Genomic DNA, 22,033 nt, shown 5'->3' with positions numbered 1-22,033 from the left:
GGGGTCAGGGTGGTGCCGGCCCTGTCTCCCGGGCGGTGGGGGGTGACCTGTTGGCACCTTGAACACAGCATCCGAGCGTGGAGCTGTGGTTCTGCTCCCTCCGCTGTCCTTGCTCCTTCCCAAAGCTCAAGCCGCTGGCCTGGAGTTTCCAGCCCTCAAACCCCCAAACCCCAGCCCCCCAAAACCCCAGCCCTCCAAACCCCCAGCCCCCCAAACCCCAGTCCCCCAAACCCCCAAACCCTCAGCCCCCCAAACCCCCAAACCCTCAGCCCCCCAAACCCTCAGCCCCCCAAACCCCCAAACCCTCAGCCCCCCAAACCCCAGGCCCCCAAACCCTCAGCCCCCCAAACCCCAGCCCCCTAGCTGCCCCCTCCTCGGAGGACAGGACACGGCCTCTGCCAGGGGCTCAGGGTTTGGGTCTGGGCAGGTGGATTGGACCAGGGACCCCCTGCCCCACGCAGACAGGGTGCCGGCGCAGGCAGACAGGGCGCCCCGCGGACAGACAGGGTGCCCCGCGGACAGACAGGGTGCGCACCGCCCGCAGGACCTGGGTGGGCGTGGGGCGGCACGGGTCCCCCCGCGGGACGGGGCGGCCGGGTCCCCGGAGGCCTGGGCGCGGGGCGGGGAGGGAGGCACCGCAGCCGGGCTGCTCCCCGGATAAAGGGCCCCTCCCGGCCCCGCGCCCGCGCCCCGCACGCCGGCCTTTGTGTGGCGGCCCCGCTCCTTTGTCTCCCCGACACCCCCGCCCCAGAGGCGGCGCGGACCCGCGGGGGAGACCCGGAGGGGAGACCCCGGGGGGAGACCTGGGGGGGAGACCCCGGGGGAGGGACCCGGGGGGGAGACCCGGGGGGACACACGGGGGGAGACCCGGGGAAGACACGGGGGGGAGACCCGGGGGGAGACACGGGGAAGACACGGGGGGAGACACGGGGGGGACACACGGGGGGGGAGACACGGGGGGACACACGGGGGGGGAGACACGGGGGGACACACGGGGGGGTAGCAGCGGGCACCCGCCCCCTCCCCGCCCCGCGGCCCCGGAGCCCCCGCCCCGCTGTGCGCCCCCCGCCCCTGCCCGTCCGCGGGAGCGAGCGGCGGGCGGCGCCTCTGATTGGCCGCCGCTGTCGGGGCGCCGCGCCCCCATTGGGCGGCGGGCGGGGGGCGGGGCGCGGGCGGCAGGGGCGGGGCGCGGGTCGGGAGCCGGATCGGAGCGCGGAGCCGGGAGGCCCGGCCGGTCCCGCCCCGCCCGCCCCGCCTCCCTCCGGGCCCCGCGGCCCCGGCGCATCCCCATCCTCCGCGGCGCCGGCAGCGGGCCGATCGGGCCTCCCGGCATGGCCTCCAGCAGCGCCACGGGCTCCGCCCTGCTGCGGCCCCTCAGCGACGCCGTGCGGCTGCCGCTGGACCAGGTACCGCGGGCCCCCGCCCGCCGCCCCCGCGCCCCTCCGCGCCCCCCGCGCCCGCCGCCCCTCCGCGCCCCGGACCCAGCGCCCGGACCCAGCGCGGCGGGGCGGGGGCTGCCGGCGGGGGGCGGCTCCGGGCTTTGTCCCCGGGCCCGCCGCCCCCCGCGCCCACCGCCGTGCCCGGGCCGGGGCGGCGGGGAGGGGCGCCGTGCGCGCTGCTGCTCGGCCCGCGCTGCCCCGGGCGCCCGGACCCGGACCCGGACCCAGACCCGGGGAGGCGGACCCGGAGCCCCTGCCGGCGGGGGCGCGGCGTGGGGGGCGGACACGGGGTCCCCGGGGGGCGCGTGTGCCGGGAGGGCCGGGCCGGGGCGCGGGGCCGGCCTGGGGGACGGGCCCGTTAGGAGCGCGGCGGCGGCGGGGGCGCAGGGGTCACGGAGAAAAGTCACGGCGAGTTCACCTCCCGGTTCTGGGCCGACAGTTGCAACCTTGTAGCCACAGCGGCCGCCGCCCCCCTGCCTCCTGCCCCCGGGCCCGGGGGTCACGGCCACCCCGTGGGCACACAGGCCGGAGGGTCCGGGCAGACAGGCGCTGGGCTGGGCGGGCTCCCCGAAAGGCAGGCGGGGAGGCGGGGGCCGGTGGGATGGACCCGGCGCGGCCCCAGCCGGAGGCGAGAAGCTGGAGCTGTGGCTGGGAGTTGTGTCCAGGGGACCGGCTCCCCGAGTGCTGGCGGTTTCCGGGGCGTCTGGCCCCTGTCCTCCTGGGTGTGGGGTGTCAGGGATGGCATTGGGGATCTCATCACAACGCAGGACCCGCTGTCCCCCGGCTCCGGCTCATGGCGGGGATGGGCCCCCCCTGTGCCTGGCAGGGTGACACGGAGGCTTCGTGCGTGTGTGTGTGTGTGTGTGTGTGTGTAATGTGTGTGTGTGTGTGTGGGTGGGTGTGCGTGACCCTCACCCGAAGGCATTTCCCCATTCATTTTCAGGGAGAGCGGGAGAGAGAGGGAAAGAGAGAGAAACCTCAATCTGAGAGGAACACGTCGATGGGCTGCCTCCTGCACGTGCCCAGGCCAGGGCCAGGGCCAGGGCCGGGGCCAGGGCCGGGGCCAGGGCCGGGGAGGAGCCTGCAGCCGAGATGCGTGCCCTTGACCGGAATCTGACCCGGGGCCCTTTGGTCTGCAGGCGGGCGCTCTGTCCACTGAGCCGAACCAGCCGGGGCTGTGTGTGTGAGTTTGTGTGTGTGTGTGTGTGTCTCTGTGTGTGCTTGCTTGTTTGCTTTTTAAACACACTCAGTGTGTCCGAGCACAAAAAAACTCTACCTCAGCTCCAAACCTGAATGCTCTACCTTATCCATGTCAGTCCTGAGTGCTCCATCGGGGCCCTAACTTTTGGTTCCCGGTAAGCCACCTGCCCCGCACGCCGTGAGCGGCTACACTGTGGCTGCTGCCAGCTGATCAACGTGCCAGAAGTGAAAGTGATCCTGTGCCCTGACAGCGTGGTCTGTGTGAGCACGCAGGGTTCCCGGGAGGAGCCGCGCCCGAGCCCGGCCCGGCCGTGACCTCCCCGGGCACAGGCTGCGCCCGGCACACCGCGCCCGGCTGAGCAGGCTGCTGCGGGTGTCGGCGGACGCAGGGCGGACACCAGGTCACGCTTTTTTGTTGTTTTTTTTTGCTGACAGGGAGCAAGGTTTGTTCTGGGAGAGAGGTGCGCTCACCTCCCACCGCCTCCCTGTCCCCGTGACTGACAGGAGGGGATTTCTCCTTACTCCGCTAACACCTTTAAATTTATATGAAGCTTATCTTTGAAAGGCGGTTTAATATTGATGAGCGCCTTTGACCGTCTCAGCCACCCGGAGCGAGCGAGTTCAGTCCTGACAGGCGGGGGAGCCGGGCAGGCGGGGGACTGAGATGCCGACTCTCCTTCATTGTCCACAGCCCCGATGGCGCCCTCTGGACGCATGGGGAGCCATTTGTGTAGGGTTTGGAGTGGTTTTTCCTAGGCAAGTCTCTCCCCCGCCCCCAATAGTAGGTTGTATTGGTTTCCGGGGTGCAGCCTACTGGTTAGGGAGACACTCATGTACTTTACAAAGTGACCCCCTGCTATTTGCAGCACCCACCTGGCTCCATCCATAGTTATTACAATAGAGGCCGGTGCACGAATTCGTGCACCCGTGGTCCCTCAGCCTGGCAATCCAGGTCTCACAATCCAGGACCCCTCCAGGGATGTCAGACTGCCGGTTTTGGCCCGATCCCCGCAGGCCAGGCCGAGGGACCCCAACGGTGCACTCACCCATGTACCAGGCCTCTAGAGTATGCATATGAGATCTTTGGTTAATCTCTTCCCACCCTCCCCCTCCTTCTCTTCCCTCTGAGATTTACCAGTCTGTTCCATGTTTCCATGCCTGTTCATCGAGCGTCTGCCCCCTGGTGGTCAGTGTGTGTCATAGCTACTGGCTGAACTGTCGAAGGCTCGCTTCGGCTTTTATATAGATAGGTATTCTCTAGGCTGTACTTTGCATCCCCATCACTATTCCGTAGCTACCAAATGGCACCTCTAAACCCCTTCCCCCAACCCCCCAAGTCCCTCCCCTCTGGCAGCCTTCCCAATCTGTTTTCTGTGTCCAGGATCTTGTTTCTGTTTGTTTGTTTGTTTTGTTTGTTCAGATTTCACATATAAGCGAAATCCTCAGGGGCGTGTGTCTTTCTCTGACTGACGCATCTCACTTAGCACCGTCCCCTCTGGTCCCCCCATCCTGTTGCCAATGGCAAGGTTCCGTTCCTTTTGTGGCCGAGCAGCATTCCGTGGGCACAGGCACCACCGCGCTCGCCCCTCACCTCCCGGCGGGCTCAGGGGCTGCTTCCACACCTGGATCACTGTGCGTCCGTGAACACAGGGGCCGTGTGTTCCCCGTGGCTGAGTGGGATCGCTGGGTCATGAGGCCGTTCCATCGTGACGTTCTGAGGAGGTCACACTGCTTTCCCCGGGGGCTGCGCCACCTGCACTCCCACCAGCGATGCCGAGGGCTCTCTTTCCCCGTCCTCCTCCTCGTCAGCACTTGCTGGTTGACTTGCCGGTGGCAGCCGTTCTGGGAGGTTTTTACCTTGCGTTTCTCTGGCGATGAGCGATGCTGAGCATCTTTTCCTACGTCTCTTGGCATCTGTATGTCCTCTTTGGAGACGTGTGTATGTAGGTCCTCTGCCCATTTTTTAAATTGCTTTTTTATTTTATTTTTTTAAAAAAGCAAGTCTTAATAGTATTGAATTAATGCCAACAAAGGCCTTAACCTTTTATACAGCGATAATAAATTGTTGCCAGCACTGAAGAGTTGACTTTAAAAAAAAATAATAAAGCTCTAGGAATAACTAAAAGCCTTATTGTAACATTGCATGAATAAGTAGTCAGTTAGCCGTTATTTTAAAATGAAGCAGAGTAGAAAGTAACTCTCTGTGACAGGTGAATAACCGGGTCCAGGTTGGAGAAAGCTTAAGAAGTGGTGGTAGTCAGACCATGTGATTTAACAGGAAAAGGGGCTAAATCGGGAAACGCGAAGTGTGGAAATAGAACTTGCTAGCACGTTAATTTGGTCTGAACTAATTAACAGTGTTTTGGAAATGCGGGAGATGACGGAAGTGGTGGCTTGGTCTCAGAGAAGGAAAGGACCGGCGGGCCAGAAGAAGAGCTTAGCTTTTGCACTGGAGCGTCCGGTGTATGGAGTGGTGAGGTCACTGGTTCGCCTGGAATACAGGGCGGGGCAGAAGTAGGTTAACCCTGGTTCACGGTGAAGGAAAACGGCGATTAATTAGTAACAATACAGGCCTAAGCTCCGGGCTTCGCCTGCTCCCAGCTGTCACTCACCTCTGCCCCGCCCTGGGCGAGGACGGAGGGGCAGGAGGAAATCAGTGTTCGATAAAAAGGTCAGGCGAGGAGAAGGAGCGAGCGAAGGGTCGGCGGACCTGGATGAGTGATGCTGGGTGTCCTTGGGCAGCTATCGCTCGTGCTCCGCCGCCTGGCGTTTAAATAAAGAGCTGTGTCCAGGGAGGCCTCTGACGCTTTAAAATAGGGCATTTCTGCCCTGACCGGTGTGGCTCAGTGGATAGGGCGTCGGCCTGCGGACTGAAAGGTCCCAGGTTCGATTCCGGTCAAGGGCATGTACCTTGGATGTGGGCACATCCTCAGTGGGGGGTGTGCAAGAGGCAGCTGATCCATGTTTCTAATTCCCTCTCCCTCTCCCTTCCTCCCTGTAAAAAATCAACAAAACATGTGTTTTTTAAATAAAATAAAATAGGACATTTCTGTCCCGAGGCCTTGCTGTCCCGAGGGCTTTATTTCTAGGGCGGTCAGCACTGGAGGGCGGTGGGTCAGAGTGGAGGGCGGTGGGTCGGAGTGGAGGGCGGTGGGTCGGAGTGGAGGGCGGTGGGTCGGAGTGGAGGGTGGTGGGTCGGAGTGGAGGGTGGTGGGTCGGAGTGGAGGGTGGTGGGTCGGAGTGGAGGGCGGTGGGTCAGAGTGAAGGGCGGTGGGTCAGAGTGGAGGGCGGTGGGTCAGAGTGGAGGGCGGTGGGTCAGAGTGGAGGGCGGTGGGTCAGCAGTGACGGGCCGGTGGGTCAGAGTGAAGGGCGGTGGGTCTAACTGGAGGGCGGTGGGTCGGACTGGAGGGCGGTGGGTCGGACTGGAGGGCGGTGGGTCGGAGTGGAGGGCGGTGGGTCGGAGTGGAGGGCGGTGGGTCGGACTGGAGGGCGGTGGGTCGGACTGGAGGGCGGTGGGTCAGAGTGGAGGGCGGTGGGTCAGAGTGGAGGGCGGTGGGTCAGAGTGGAGGGCGGTGGGTCAGAGTGGAGGGCGGTGGGTCAGAGTGGAGGGCGGTGGGTCAGCAGTGACGGGCCGGTGGGTCAGAGTGAAGGGCGGTGGGTCGGAGTGGAGGCCGGTGGGTCGGACTGGAGGGCGGTGGGTCGGACTGGAGGGCGGTGGGTCGGACTGGAGGGCGGTGGGTCGGACTGGAGGGCCAGTGGAGGGTGCTTTGGGAAGGTTCGGGCTGAGGAGAGCGGTCTCAGAGGCAGAAGGTGCCGGAGGAGACATCTGATCCCAGCAGGCCTAACTGGCTCCTCTTTAGTTGCTGATGTGGCCAATTTTCAAAAGACCCCAGGGGGCGGGCACAGCGCAGGAGGTGCTGACGCCCCATCAGCCTAGCTTCCCCGTGTCTTCCTGACCTCAGCACATCGTCCTGTCGCATCCGATGGACCCACATCGCCGAGTTCCTGAGCCTCCAGCCCTCTCCTTCCTCCTCCTCTCCCTCCCCCCCCTCCGTCCTTCCATCCCTGCCTTCCCCCTCTCTCCCTTTTCTGGGGGAGGGGCAGGGTTTGAAGGACGGATGTACCAGCTCTTCTCCCATTGCAAAGCCCACAGTGCAGACACCCCGTGAGGACCACGCAGGGCGTGGCAGGCTGCCTTCACGCAAGAACACGCGTTTGGAGCACCCGCTGACAGACACCCCCGTGTGTGTGTTTGTGTGTGTGTGTGTGTGTGTGTGTGCGTGCGCGTGTGGTGACCCGGAACAATGGGGTGACCGAGGACCACGGGACAGGATACTGGTTTCAGACACTCAGCCCACTGACCTGTCTCTTGTACGATGTGTGCCATGGTGGCACACTCGTCCAGTTCACACCCTGTAGGGAACACCTGTCCACAGACATGGCTTCCTCCTTCTTTAACCGCGCGGCTCCCTCGCTTCCCGTGATGCCGTGGTCACGGTGACACGGGAGTCCATTTCCCCGGTGCCGGGGCATCGGCGTGACCACATGCCTGGGGGGAGCAGCGGGGTGAGACGGCTCGCGGACAGCCTGTGTGGGGCAGGTCACTGTGTCCGGGCCGGGGGCGAGTGGAGAGGCTGGGGGAGGGGACGGCGGGGACAGCTGTGTGCGGCCGGCCCCGCGGCTCAGGCAGCGATTCCCACGGCCACTCCTCCCCGCGGACACGTTCTCACCTGCACACGTCACCGCACGGAGCCTCCCAGCACCTTTGAAATCAGATAAGACTCAGGCTGGACATACTTAGCTTCAAGGGGAAAAAAAAGTATATGTATTTGACCTTGAGTGAAAGGCCAATTTTGTTTTTATTATTTAAAAAAAATATATTTTATTGTTTTTTTACAGAGAGGAAAGGAGAGGGATAGAGAGTTAGAAACATCGATGAGAGAGAATCATTGATCAGCTGCCTCCTGCACAGCCCCTACCAAGGTACATGCCCTTGAACGCGGACCCTTCAGTCCGAACCCTTCAGTGGACGCTCTGTCCACTGAACCACACCCGCCAGGGAAATTTTAATTTTAATTTATGGTCTTAACGTGTGGCAAGTGGACTTTTGAAGGAGAAGGTGGGGGGTAGGACTTCGCGCACACGGACCGGTCGCTGTGTTTGGGATGGAATGGCGTGTGTGTGTCGGAGGCGTGTGCATGTTGGAGGCGCGTGCACGTCAGAGGTGTGTGCACGTCAGAGGCGTGTGCGTGTCAGAGGTGTGTGTGTGTCAGGCGTGTGCGTGTCAGAGGTGTGTGTGTGTCAGAGGCGTATGTATGTCAGGGGCATGCAGAGGCCTCTGAAGAACCGCGTTTCCTGTCGGGTCCCGTTGCCGATGGGCTCCTCTGTGCGTGCTCCCTGCGTCCCGGGGAGACGGCCGTGAGGGACAGGGGGAGGAGCTGGTGTGAAGCATGGGCCTCGGGTCCTCCCCGGTCGGTGCTCGGGCACACGGGCTACGGCGGAGTACGGGCAGTGCTCTCAGCACGCCAGAGGGGACCCGGCCTGCGGGGCTGGAGGGAGGGAGACGGAGGGAGACGGACACCCCTCCCGGCCTCCTTCGGGCCCGCAGAGGCAGTGAGCTCCGGGCGCCGTGCAGGGGAGAGGGGTCTGGGGCGTTCACATCCTCCGAACGTGACGTGGATGTGTGCGGGGCTCCTCTCTGCCGCTGCTGCAGGGACCGCGTCCTGTGCGGCCTCCGCTTCCTCCTGCCCCCTCCATCCCCCCATCTCCCCCGTCCCCCATGACAGAACCGCGATGCCCGGGCCTGTCCCGATCCCTCCTCCCGCTGACAGCCCGGCCGGGGGACGGTGAGGGCCGTGCTGACCAGTCCCCGCGTCTCCAAAGGCGTGTCTGCGGCCCCCCCGCCCCCAAACCACCGGGTTGTTGTTAAAATACCAGTTCTCACCCTGACCGGCGTGGCTCAGTGGACAGAGCGTCAGCCTGTGGATTGGAGGGTCCCAGGTTCGATCCCGGTCAAGGGCATGTGCCTTGGTTGCGGGCACGTCCCCGGTGGGTGTGCGGGAGGCGCTGGCCGCTGCGGGGATGTGGCTGACGATCCACAGGAAGCGGAGGCGCAGAGGCCGCGTTCTCCGGGTGGCTGTTACGGCGGCCGGCGAAGGGCACGGTTATCAGACCCTCACGAAGGAACCGCCTTTATCCGCAGAGACAGGCCTGTCCGCTCTGCCCTCCCCTCCGCGGGCCTCCAGAGGGCTCCTTGGGCTCTGCCCCCCACGCTGCCACGGCCCTCCCGCCACGGCCCTGCCTCCGCAGCCTGGGGCCTGGCCTCGCCCTCAGCGGGTGCCCTCAGCCGGTGCCCTCAGCGGCTCCTCTGTGGGCACAGTGTCCTAAGACGGACGGCACTTCACACAGGCCGGCTTGCCTGGCTCCTGTCTGGCTTCGCAGGACCATGAACACCCTGTTTAACTTGTTATCCCGTGGAGACCTTCTCCTGCTGGTGCGGGGTCAGAGCTGCCGCTAACAGGCGTTAGGCGTGTTCAGGTCACTCGGTGCATGCGTGTTAACACAGGCGCCTGTTCGCCCGGCCCGCGGGGCTCGGTGATTGATTGAGTGTCGATCTATGGACCAGAAGGTCAGGGTTCAATTCCTTGCACAGGCCTGGGGTTCGGGCTCCATTCCCAGTGTGGGGCGTGCAGGAGGCAGCCGATCCATTTCTTTCTCTCATCATTGATGTTTCTGTCTCTCTCTCTCCCTCTCTGACATCAATAAAGTATATATTTTTAAAAAATAGCTCTCGCCAAAACCAATGTGGCCCAGTGGATAGAACGTTGGCCTGAGGACTGAAAGGTCCCAGATTCGATTCCGGTCAAGGGCGTGCACCTTGGTGCGGGCACATCCCCAGTGGGGGTTGTGCAGGAGGCGGCTGATCGATGTTTCTCTCTCATCGACGTTTCTAGCTCTCTATCCCTCTCCCTTCCCCTCCGTAAAAAATCAATAAGATGTATATTTTTAAAAACAGCCTCTGCAGACACAGGAGCACGAAGCCTGATCCTGCGTTTTCTCTGGGAAGCGCTGCAGGTCCGGTCACACTCGTGAGAGCCGCCGGGCGGGGGGGCGGGCCCCGCCGTCCGCGAAGCCGCGGGTTTCCAGAGCGCCGTGGCCGGGTTGCCCCGGAGACAGGGGTTGCGTTGAATGCATCTCGGTGAACAATAGAGTGTTTCAAAGGTGCATGCCCAGGCCCTCCGCGGAGTTCTGAAGTGAACGGCCGGACGACAATGGCTGAATGAATAAACCCTGGGAGCTGTGTTTACGTAAGGTGTGTGGCTGAGCAGGTGACACCAGCTGCCCAACGCCGAGCCACGTCGAGCCACGCCGGCCCTTCTTCCTCCCCGCGGCTGGCTTTTGGACCACGGCCCGTTAGTAAGTGGGGTCTCATACCCCTTCGTCTCCTGGGGTGGGATCCGAGGGCTGTGCGTGAGCGCTCCTGCCCCCGGAGGGGGCCGTGCCTGAGAGTTCGTGTCTGAGTGCGCCCTCTTCAGGGCACTGCGGGCGGGGCGTGCTGGCCTGCAGGCGGGCTGCCTTCGCCTCCATCCTGTCCTCCTCCTCTCACACAGAATACGGTCACCACAGGGATAGCAGCCACCGAGCAGGCCCCGAGCCGTGTCTTTAGACTCCGGGACTGGCCGTCCCCTGTCGGCTGGTTGCGTGTCCGTGCGAGAGAGCGTGTCTGAGCACACGGGACGCTGGAGGGGTGTGACCTGAGGGGTGGACACGGGGTCCCCGGGGTCTGAAGGGGGGTGACATCGGCATTGAGTTAGAGCTGAAGGTCACCCAGCAGATCTCAGCCGCGGCCCCCGGCATCCCCACTCCGTCCTCACGCAGGTCTCCCTCCGGGGATTCGGAGCGAGAGAAGCTTCCTCTTACACCCACGGCGACGGAGGCTCCGGCTGCGGAGTGAGAGCCAGTGAGGCTGGGACGCCCCGTTCTCTCCGCCCTCGGCGTCCTTCCTGCTGTTTCTTCTGCGTTTTTATCGTGAACCAGAGGCCCGACGCACGGAATCCGACAGCGGCTCGGCCCTCGAGGCCCGCCCGTTGGCCGTCCGCCGTCGGTGTAATTAGCACGTCAGCCCGTTATCCGATGGCCGTGTGCGTGGCGCTGCTATCACCGTGGGGGAGGTGAGGGCGGCGTTCCCGGGGCTGGAGACGCGGCGCTAATTAGAGACGTGGGATCCCCACTCGCAGCCTTTCTGGAAAAGGTCATTCCTCAGGGCCGCCTGGTGTGCAGTGAACATCGACCGCGGCCTGGAAGGGTACGCACTCTTAAAGGTCAGGTGAGGGCACTAAGCCGTTTTACGAGGAACAGAATTACAGCAGGACCGGGCCTCTCTCTGACCTTCAGCAGCGGCTGAGCGTTGGGCTCGCAGGCCATCGGGCTCTCCCTGAAGTTGTCATGGGAACGGACCCCTTTCCCCGTACCCAGCTCAGCTCAGCGGCTCTCCCCCTCAGAGTTCTCGTGAGTTTTAGTCTCTTGCAGTAACAACCACATTTGTATGTTTTTCCCGGTAATTATGGAAAGCATTTAGGCTGCTTCCACTCCGAGTTCTATGTAGGAGGCTTACCGATGCTGCTTGACAGCGAACAGCCACCTGTGGACGGTAACAGTGAAAGCATGGCTGTAGGCTGGGGTCCCTGTGCTCATCAGAAATGGGGATTGGCTGTCACGTGCTCCCCGGTCCCCACAAACCCAAGGCTGTTGGCGATGACTGGGACTAGGTGTCCGGCTTTTGGCTTTTTACAGGCCAAGGCCTCAAACCCAGGGCGGGATGGAGGCGTAGGCCCGAGCAACGGCGCTGAGGCACCGGGGAGGGGGTGGGACGAGGGATCCTGCGTGAGTCACTCGTATTTCACCCTCAGAGTGCGGGGTGCGGGGTGAGCTGGAAGAGCGGAGACGGGAAACGCAGCCGCCGAAATAAAACGCTCGCACACAGGGCGGGCGCGGGGCTGTGCGGTCCCTGCAGGGGAGGCCCAGGCGCGGCCGAGCGGCGACAGGCGGAGAGCGAGCCCCCGCAGGCACGTCCCAGTTCCGAGTCCTGTTTTTTGTGGTGTGTGTGTGTGTGTGTGTGTGTGTGTGTGTGGTGTGTGTGGTGTGTGTGTGTGTGTGGGGGGGGTGTGTGTGGGGGGGTGTGTGTGGTATGTGTGTGTGGTGTGTGTGTGTGTGGTGTGTGTGTGTGGTGTGTGTGTGTGTGGTGTGTGTGGTGTGTGTGTGTGTGGTGTGTGTGTGTGGGGTGTGTGGGGTGTTTGTGTGTGTGTGTGTGTGTGAGTGTGTGTGTGTGGTGTGTGTGTGTATGAGTGTGTGTGTGGGGTGTGTGTGTGTGTGTGGTATGTATGTGTGTGTGTGTGTGTGTGTGTTTAATCGGGCTCATACTGAATGTAAAATATTGTAACCGTTGCCTTTACTTCTGGAGTCGTTCCCCATTCTGTTACGTTGCTTTCCAAAGCCTGAGGGAGGGTCCCCATTGGGATGCAAGGTTGTTAGGCATTCCTCAGTCGTGGGGAATGTTTTGTTCTATGAATTCCCAATAAGTTTTCCCATCTGTACACTTGGTGCATATACCTGCTTGTTTCCTTGGGAGACGAGGGTGTTTTTTTTGTGTGTTTTTAAAAAAGATATATTTTATTGATTTTGTACAGAGAGGAAGGGAGAGAGATAGAGAGTTGGAAACATCGATGAGAGAGAGTCATCGATCAGCTGCCTCTTGCACACCCCCTACTGGGAATATGCCCGCAACCAAGGTACATGCCCTTGACTGGAATTGAACCCGGGACCTTTCAGTCCCCAAGCTGACGCTCTATCCATTGAGCCAAACCGGTTTCGGCTGTTTGTTTTTTTTAAAATATATTTTATTGATATTTTACAGAGAGGAAGGGAAAGAGATAGAGAGCTAGAAACGTCGATGAGAGAGAAACTTCGACCAGCTGCCTCTTGCACACCCCTATTGGGGATGTGCCCGCAACCAATGTACGTGCCCTTGACCGGAATCGAACCTGGGACCTTTCAGTCTGCAGACCAACGCTGCACCGCTGAGCCACACCGGTTTTGGCAAGAGGAGGTTTCTTGCGTCTGAAACAATAAGGAAATCACTGGGCTTTTAATATATATATAAGAAATATATTTTATTGATTTTTTTTTTTTTTTTTTTTGGCAGCAGTGTCCTAAACCTTCCCAGATTCTTTAAAAAGTGGGAAATTAAATGCTTCCATTCGGACCGCGTGCTCTTTAGTGCTGCTGGCCGTGTTTCAGAGGCCGGGGCCTCCCGTCCCCGCGAGTCACTAACAAACACGCTTTATATCGGCGCACACGGTCTTTATGGAAGAGGCACTGTGTGGTGGAGGCGGAGTAGCCTCAAACCAATCGCCGTGTTGGCAGTGGGTGTCGCACCGAGCTGAGCCTGATGATGCTGAGGCGGCCCGGAGCCCGTCCGCTCACGGGGCCCGGAGCCCGTCCGCTCACGGGGCCCGGAGCCCGTCCGCTCACGGGGACCGGAGCGGCGCTGCTGGGCTTTGTTGTTTGTGTGGGGCGGGTGCTTCCCCCCGGATCACGTGCGGGGCCCCGGGCAGGTCTGCTCTCACGTTCAGTTCGGACAGGAACGCTGTGCTTACTGGGGCTGATGCTTCCGATCGCCGTTGCAGAAATGAATGAATGAGTGAGAGAGTGAGTGAATGAGTGAGTGAGGGAGGGAAATGTTGGCAGCAATTCTAAGAAGCAAGCAAACCAATCTGTGAGATTATTCCAGACCCTGCCGCTCCCTCCCCCGCGCCCCCGGGTGACCCCGGACCTGCTTCCGTTCGCCCGTTCGGCGTTTACGGGGGGCGGGCGCAGCGGGTGCCGTTCCCGGGGCCTCCCTGGCCGGGGGCTGTGGTGCGGGCGGCGGCGTCCGTGTGCCCGAGGCCCTCCCTCCGTGCCGCTCCGGGTCCTGGTGGACATGAGCGCCTGTTCACCCAGCGTGCAGAATTAGACTGCGCTCTGCCCTCGGCAGGCCTTCCGGGGTATTGTGTGTCCCCACGGAGAGACAGGTGTGGAGGGACACACACACACACACACAGGCACACACGTGCGCAGCCTCACGCTCCAAACCCTCTGGGTAAGACGGGGCTCTGGCTCCTCTTTCCCGTTTATCCCGCTTTATCCTGTTTAGGGATGAGCTCGCTGCCAGTCACGTGTCCGAGTGAGCGAGCGGAGCGAGGCCACGGGCAGCAGACCAGCCCCCGCCCCCCGATCTGTGCCCGGGGCCAGTCAGAGCCTGGCTCCCTGCCCCCTCATGCTTGCCCTGCCCGAGCTCCTCACGTGGCCGTGAAGCAGGGTTAGCTGGGACCCCCCCCCCCCAGCTGGCCCTCCGTGCCCCCTCCTGGGCCCAGGACTCTCCCCGTGGGCGCGGGTGCGGTGGGAGGAGCTGGCGGCAGCGGGTACTGACCTCCATCCCTGCTTCCTGCCTCCGTCCAGCTGTGCGCCGGCCACATGTGACAGCTCCTCTCCGGTAAGGCCTGGCCAGCCTGCAGGCCTCCGGGGATGCAGCCGCAGGGAGCTCAGGGTCCGGGGGCAGTTATTCTGTTCAGTCCTGGCGCTCAGGGGCTGGTCTGGCAGCTGGGAGGCCAGCAGCATCCTGCAGGGTAGATGCTAACGGCCCACCGAGCAGGACGCAGAGGGAGAGAGCACGCAGCGAGGGCCCCTGTCCCCGTCCTCTGTCCTAAGGGGCCGCCGCTCCCAGGTGACTGGGGTGCGATGTCAGAGAGGAAGACAGAGAGAGGGAGAGAGAGAAACCTCAGTGACGAGAGAGAAACTCGGAGGAGTCCAGTCTGCGTTGCTCACGGGGCCTTTCGTCTTCTCTTCACAGGTCAACTTCGTGGTGTGCCAGCTCTTTGCCTTGCTAGCTGCCGTGTGGTTTCGAACTTACCTTCACTCGAGCAAAACGAGCTCTTTTGTCAGACATGTCGTGGCCACGCTCTTGGGCCTGTATCTCGCCGTTTTCTGCTTTGGATGGTGAGTATGTGGGTCCTGTGGAGTGAGGATGGTGATGAGTGTGTAGAAAGGTACACTCGGAGGTTTTGTGCTCATACCTGCACCAATAAAAGAGCAAGATGCAAATTGATCGTACCTTCACCAATCAGGAGTGTGTATGCAAAGTAACCCAACAAAGATGGCGGGTTAATTTGCATACACAGGTGCCGAGCAGCTGGAGGTGGGCGTCCTGCACCACCCCAGCTGCTCCGGGCCTCTGGGAAGCATGGGAAGGGGAAAAGGCAGCTACATTTTTGCACAAATCTTCGTGCATCGGGCCTCTATAAGTTTACTTATAGCATCTCATAGTGCTTTTTTTGGATGTTTTAAAAAATATATTTGTATTGATTTCAGAGAGGACGGGAGAGGGAGAGAGAGAGAAATACCAATGATGAGAACCATGGATCGTCTGCCTCCTGCACACCCCCCACTGGGGATCCAGCCCGCATCCCGGGCCTGTGCCCTGACTGGGATTCGAACCTGCAACCTTTTGGTGCACAGCGTGATGCTGAGCCTGCTGAGCCACTCCGGCCACGACTAACGCTTTGTGGTTTTTATGTCAATGAGTGGCCAGTGGGCCTGTCGCTCCAGTCTGGGCTGAGGGCATTGGCGATGACTAATGTATGAAAAAGGACAGAGGAGGATAGAGACTCTTATCCCATCACCATAGCTCTCTTCGCCTGTTTTACAAATCCCTTACACCAAGACAGACACGTCACTGAAAGCCGCGTGTGTGTGTGTGTGTGTGTGTGTGTTCTGCCATGGAACCTACTTTTAAAAAAAAACAACAACACATATTTTATTGATTTTTTACAGAGAGGAAGGGAGAGGGATAGAGAGTTAGGGACATCGATGAGAGAGAGTCATCCATCAGCTGCCTCCTGCACACCCCCTACTGCGGATGTGCCCACAACCAAGGTACATGCCCTTGACCAGAGTCGAACCTGGGACCTTTCAGTCCGAAGGCCAATGTTCTATCCACTGAGCCAAACTGGTTTCGGCGAACCTGCTTCTTATTTATGATATTTCTACGGAAAAACTTGGTAAAGAGTGTAGGCATCCTGTCCACGTTGGAGGTGCCTGAGGCTGAAGGTAACTTTAATGGAGGATAGGACCCGCATCAGTCCGTTAAAACCGTGTACAGTGACCTGACAGAGTTTCCGTGAGGGATCCGTGCGCCCGGGGAGAGGGGCGTGAACGTCTGCGCACGTGTGCGTCACCGGGGGTGGGGTAGATTTCACAGCCAGAGCCCCCGGGAGCTTTGCCTGAGGCGGGAGGGCAGGGCTCAGGGCGTGCCCCTCAGCACCCCGGGCTCCCGGGCCACCAGCCGAGGGTGTGTGGCTGGGTCCTGCACACACAGGCCCCCGGAAGCTCATTCCACCCCCCCCATTCACACCTCCCCCCCCCCCCCCCCATTTCAGAATAAGCAGGTTGGGCACGCATGCTCTCTAGTGGTCGGCAAACTCCTCCGTCCACAGAGCCAAATATCAGCAGGACAATGACTGGCATGTCTTTGGAGAGCCACATTTTTTAATTTTAAACTTAGGGTTCTGGGCTTCGAGGTTTGAGTCTGCTTTTCATCTGGGGGTGCTCTGTGTTACGCTTATTAGCACTTTAAGTGTGCACTCATATGTATATCTATACTGATAAAAGGGTAACATGCTAATTAGACCCGGAGACCGTCCTTCTGGACAACGCCATGGCGACGGGGCCGAGGCAGAGGCGGCTAGGGGCCATCAGGCCAGCAGCGGGGGCAGTTGGGAGCAAGCAGGCCAGCAGCGGGGGCAGTTGGGAGCAAGCAGGCCAGCAGTGGGGGCAGTTGGGAGCAAGCAGGCTGGCAGTGGGGGTCAGTTGGGGGCAAGCAGGCTGGCCAGGGGGGACAGTTGGGGGTGAGCAGGCTGGCATTCAGAGTGGTTAGGGGCAATCAAGTAGGCAGGCAGGTGAGTGGTTAGGACCCAGCGGTCCTGGATTGTGAAAGGCAAGTCCGACTGCAGTTTAGGCTGATCCCTGAGCGGTCTCAGGTTGGAGAGAGTGCAGGCCGGGCTTGAGGGACAACCCCCACCCACTCCTGTGCACGAATTCCGTGCACTGGGCCACTACCGTGTTTCCCTGAAAATAAGACATCCTCCGAAAATAAGACCTAGCGTAACTTTGGGAGAAAAAATTAATATAAGACACTGTCTTATTTTCGGGGAAACAGGGTAGTATATATGTATTTATTGATCTCCAAGAGGAAGGGAGAGAGAGAGAGAGAAGCATCCATGATGAGAGAGAATCATGGACCCGCTGCCTCCCCTACGCCCCACACTGGGATGGAGCCCGCACCCGGGGCCTGTGCCCTGACCGGGATTTGAACCCTGGCCTCCTGGTTCCTGGGTGGACGCTCAGCCCCTGAGCCAGCGGCCGGGCTAAGCGTGGCACTTTTCAGCCCAAGTTGTTCGCACTGGACGTGTGAGTGGGGCCGCCCGGTCTCACCGCTCTCCTCTCCGCAGGTACGCCTTACACCTCCTGGTGCAGAGCGGGATCTCCTACTGCATCATGGTCCTCATCGGCATGGAGCACATGCACAGGTGAGTGTCTGCTTTGCTCGCACACGCACGTGAACACACACACACACACATGCGTGTGCACACACACACACACACTCACACACGTGCGCACACTCACACACACGCACACGTACACATACATGAACACGTACACATACACACGCACACGTACACATACACACACGCACACGTACACATATGCACACACGTGTTTCCCACGAATACCGCTGGTCAGGTAGAGCCTCACTGCGTTAAAATGGCCCACACTGTGATCGCTGTGTCTAGACTTTGTTGTGAGATCACCGCGTGTGCCCCCGTGTACCCGTGCCAGGCTCCCGGCCTCGCCCTGTCGGCGCTGCGGGCCGGTGGGGTCATCCGTCGGTGTGAGGCTCCCCGTCCCTGTGGGAGGTGCGGCTGCAGCCCGGCCCCGCCCCTACAGGCCAGGGGCCCCCCCACGTGAACGTGTCAGTCTTCCACGGCCCCGGGGCGCAGGCTGCCTCCAGGAGAGCCGGGCGTAGGCAGGGCCAGGGCCGCAGCCCCCTGAGCGGCGGGGAGGACGGACGGGCCTCCTCCTCCTGCTCTGACCCCTGTGGACCCGCCGCCCGTCCCCGGGGGAGGGTTTGTGTTAGATCGCCCGCGGGGATGGCGGTGACATATCGTTCTCGCTGAGATGCCCTCCCTGTGCCCGAGCCCACGGGTCTGGGAGCCACTGCAGAGCCTGTGGGGGGCGCTGTGGGGAGGGAGGGACCGTCTGCAGGGCTCTCTCTCTGGCTCCTCCAGGGACCGGAGCTCGAGGCTTCTGGCCTGAGGTTCGCCCACCCAGTGCCCTCGTGGCGGGCCTGCCTTCCCGGCCGTCTGTCCCTGGCACCTTTCCCCGGGCGACGGCTCCCTGTCCTTGGCCTGGGTGCTGGGTGCTGGGTGCTGGGTGCCCGCTCACAGGACACTGCCTCCAGGCGGAGGCCAGTCTGCTGCAGACTGGGGTGGGGTCCAGGGCACCGTGTCCAGCGGGAGGGACCCCGGCGAGGCACTCAGGGGGGCCTTCCTGGAGGACACGGAGCAGGGTGTGTCCGGAGGGCGGAGGGCGGGCATTGAGGCAGGGGGAGCTGGGGGAGCGGCTAGGGGAGGGGCGGGCACTGGGGGGGGAGCTGGGGGAGCGGCTCGCTCGGCCCAGGCTGCTGGAGGTGGGGGTGCAGGCTGCTCGGCAGCCTCAGGGCCATGGGGGCTGAAGAAGGAGTTAGGGTACAGCCTGCTTTCTCCCCTCCCCCCAACAGCCCTCCGCCTCGTTCTCCAAGGAGCTACAGACTCTGGGGTATTCTCCTCTTCCCGGAATATTGTCTCCTCCCTCCTCCTCCTCCCTCTTCCTCCCTCCTCCCTCCTCCCTCCTCCTCTCTCTTTCTTCCTCCTCTCTCCTTCCTTCTCCCTGCTCCTCCCTTCTCCCTGCCCCTCCCTCCTCCTCCCTTCTCCATCTTTCCTTCTCCTCCCTCCTCCTCCTCCTTCTTCCTGTTTTCTCTCCCTCCCTCCCTCCTCCCTCCTCCCTCCTCCCTCCTCCCTCTTCCCTCTCCCTCCTCCCTCTTCCCTCTCCCTCCTCCCTCTCCCTCCTCCCTCCTCCCTCCTCCCTCCTCCCCCCTCCCCTCTCCCTCCTCCCCCCTCCCCCCTCCCCCCTCCCCCGTCCGAATCCTGCGGCTTCCAGGCCACCGCACCCGGGAGCTTGTCTCGGCCCCTGACTAGGACAGGTTCTTCCTCACGCGCTTGCAGAGTCTCCCTTTGGAGACTTTTCTCCATTTTAATTCTGAATGTGTGAGGTTATTAAGTAACCTGTCCTGCCTTCCCACTCCGCCGGCTCTGTGGCTGCCGCCTGGCCATGCCCGCTTTTGTTTCCTGAGTGGGCCCAGGTCCCAGGTCCCAGGAGACTGTATTCTCAATGCGTGTGTATCGAACAAATGAATGAATGGATGGATGGATGGATGAACAAGTGAATGAATGAATGAGTGAATGAATGGATGAACGAGGGAATGAATGAATGAGTGAATGAGTGAACGAGTGAAAGAATAAATGGTTGAATGAGTGAACAAATGAATGAATGGATGGATGAATGAATGAACAAATGAATGAATGGATGGATGAACGAGTGAACAAATGAATGGATGGATGGATGAATGAGTGAACAAATGAATGAATGGATGGGTGAATGAGTGAACAAATGAATGGATGGATGGATGAATGAACAAATGAATGGATGGATGAACGAGTGAACAAATGAATGGATGGATGAATGAATGAACGAATGAATGAATGGATGGATGAATGAGTGAACAAGTGAATGAATGAATGAGTGAATGGATGAATGAGTGAATGAATGAACAAATGAATGAATGGATGGATGAATGAGTGAATGAATGAATGAATGATTGGATGGATGAATAAGAGAATGAATGAATGGATGGATGGATTGATGAACGAGGGAATGAATGAATGAGTGAGTGAATGAATGAATGGATGAACAAGTGAGTGAACAAATGAATGAATGAATGGACAAATGAGAGAATGGATGAATGAGTGAACAAATGAATGAACGGATGAAGGAATGGATGAATGAATGGATGAATGATAGCACGGCTCCTGCAGAACAGCAGCCCTTCTCCTGGCCTCTGAGACCAGCCTCCAGGCGCCCCTGCTTCCTCCCTCAGGCCCCCGGCCTGGGCGGCCCCGGGGGAGCGGGGATGGGATGGGGTGGAGAGGGTTGGAGGCGGGGAGGGTGGACCGGAAGCGGGAAGGCTCGGCCGGAGCGGGCTCCGTGGTGCCCGAGGCCGTGCGCTTCGTGGGGGCGTGGCAGGGCAGCCTCCGTGCGCTCCGTCTCTGGCTTTCCGTGGGGAAGCGTGTCCTGGTTCCGAGAGGCTCAGCCTGGAGGGCACGGAGCCGGTGCTGAGCCGTGAGCGGGGGCGCGGGTGACGGTGGAAGGGCCCTGCCGCCCAGGTCAGGCGGTCAGGCCGCGGGCTTAGATATTTAACCACGGCCCGGCTGTGGTGACGGCGACGGTGGGCTTGCTTCTAAAGGAACCGGAAATAGAACGAGGTGTCCTCCCGGCGGAGGGTGGGAACCGATCTCACGGTGGCAGCGAGAGCCGCCGCCCCCGGAGCTGGGCGGAAGGGGAGAAGCCACGGCCGTCTGTGCGAATGAGACAGGCAGGCCCGTGTCTGAACGCCGGTGCCTCCGGACACGGGGTGTGCGCGGCCGTGTGCGAGGGGACGCTCGCCTGCCCGGCTCCGCTTTTCACTTTTATTTCTTTTAATTAAAAAAACACAGCGTTTTTATTGATTTCAGAGAAGAAAGAAGGAGAGAGAGATAAACACCAATGATGAGAGAGAATCACGGATCGGCTGCCTCCCGCACGCCCCCCCCCCGGGGACTGAGCCCACAGCCCGGCCTGTGTCCTGACCCCCGGTCCCCAGGTGGACGCTCACCCGAGCCCCCCGGCCGGGACCTAACGACCACCCCCGCCGCGCTGCGGACGGGCCACCACGGCGGACGGGGGCGTGGGTTCTGGGAGGCGAGGCCGGGACGAGGCCCGGACCCCGGTTCTGGCCGCGGGGGTCTGTGAAGAGGGACCGTCCGTCTGCTCCGGGGTCATGTGTGGTCAGGTCATTGCTCGGCCAAGGTTCTCCCCGAGGCCTCTGTTTGCTCAAGTCGGAGGAACAAAGAGATTGTCATCTGCTTCCGCCGCCGTAAACATCCTGGCTCAGGTTCTGAAGGAATAAGGAGCACCGCGGAGACCTGGGGGGGGGGGCGGCCTTTCCTTCTCTCTTTCCATCCTCCTCTGAGGATATTACCCCGCCCCCCTCCCCCACTGATTGCTAGAGAGAGCGGGGAGAGGGGAGGGGAGACACACCCACATCGATGGTCACCTCCTGCCGGGCCCGGGCCTCTGACCAGGAATCCGACCTGAGGCCCTTCGGTCCGTGGCCCACGCCCGATCACGGAGCAAACCGGCCGGAGCCGGGCTGGCGTGCCCTGAGCTTCCGAGAACATAGCAGCGGGCGCTCGGGGCTCAGCTGCCGGCGCCTGGCCCCCGTCCTGCCCACTCTGAGCGGCAGCTCTCACGCCTCCACCGAGACGGTCCCAGCGGAAGGAGCCACTGTGCTTCACATGTACTCACACACACACGCACACACACACATGCACACACAAACACACACACGCACATGCATGGGCGCTCACACATGCACAAGCTGTCCACACCCAGCCCCTCTGTGCTGGCATGGGCGCTGGGCCCTGGGCCCTGGCTCTGCTGGCCTCTGGCTGACGGGGCCCCCCCCCCCCCGCCCCCCGTTGGAATGAGTCACCTTCACCTTGGCGGCCGGCTCCTGTGCCTCTCGGGTTACGCTGCCCGTGGGGACCGGCTCAGGAGGAGGGCGCGCTGCATGCAGATCCTGGCTCCCGGGAGCCGGCCGGAGCCGGCCACGCTGTCTGAGCTGCTGTCAGTCAGGAGCCTGGCAGTGCCCGCCTCGCGGGGTGGCCGGAGGGTGTGGTGCCATCAGCTGGGTTTCATTACGTGTCAGATCCACGGCTGCTCACGTGCTCCCTCCGCAGGGCTGCATGCCATTCATCGTGAGAGGACTCTTTGTTTTGTTTTTTATAATATATTTCATTGATTTTTTTTTTTAGAGAGAGGAAAGGAGAGGGATAGAGAGTTAGAAACATCAATGGGGAGAAACATGGATCAGCTGCCTCCTGCACACTCCTACTGGGGATGTGCCCGCCACCAAGGTACGTGCTCTGAACCGGAATCAAACCCGG

General features: G+C 61.3%; 1 protein-coding gene across 2 annotated transcripts in view; it reads left to right on the top strand.

Moving 5' to 3' along the window:
- Positions 1-1,273: 1,273 nt before the first annotated feature.
- Positions 1,274-22,033, top strand: part of MBOAT2 (membrane bound glycerophospholipid O-acyltransferase 2) — a 42,143-nt gene continuing 21,383 nt past the window's right edge. For both annotated transcript variants that reach the window (XM_084900090.1, XM_084900089.1), the window contains exons 1-3: positions 1,274-1,406; positions 14,527-14,672; positions 17,183-17,260. In XM_084900090.1, the coding sequence (XP_084756216.1) occupies positions 1,332-1,406; positions 14,527-14,672; positions 17,183-17,260 (299 nt within the window). In that variant the 5' untranslated portion in view covers positions 1,274-1,331. The remainder of the gene's footprint in view (positions 1,407-14,526; positions 14,673-17,182; positions 17,261-22,033) is intronic.

Source organism: Pipistrellus hanaki (assembly GCF_964339955.1).
Source record: "Pipistrellus hanaki genome assembly, chromosome: 12".
Taxonomy (NCBI): domain Eukaryota; kingdom Metazoa; phylum Chordata; class Mammalia; order Chiroptera; family Vespertilionidae; genus Pipistrellus; species Pipistrellus hanaki.
This window is presented reverse-complemented; position numbering and strand designations above follow the sequence as displayed.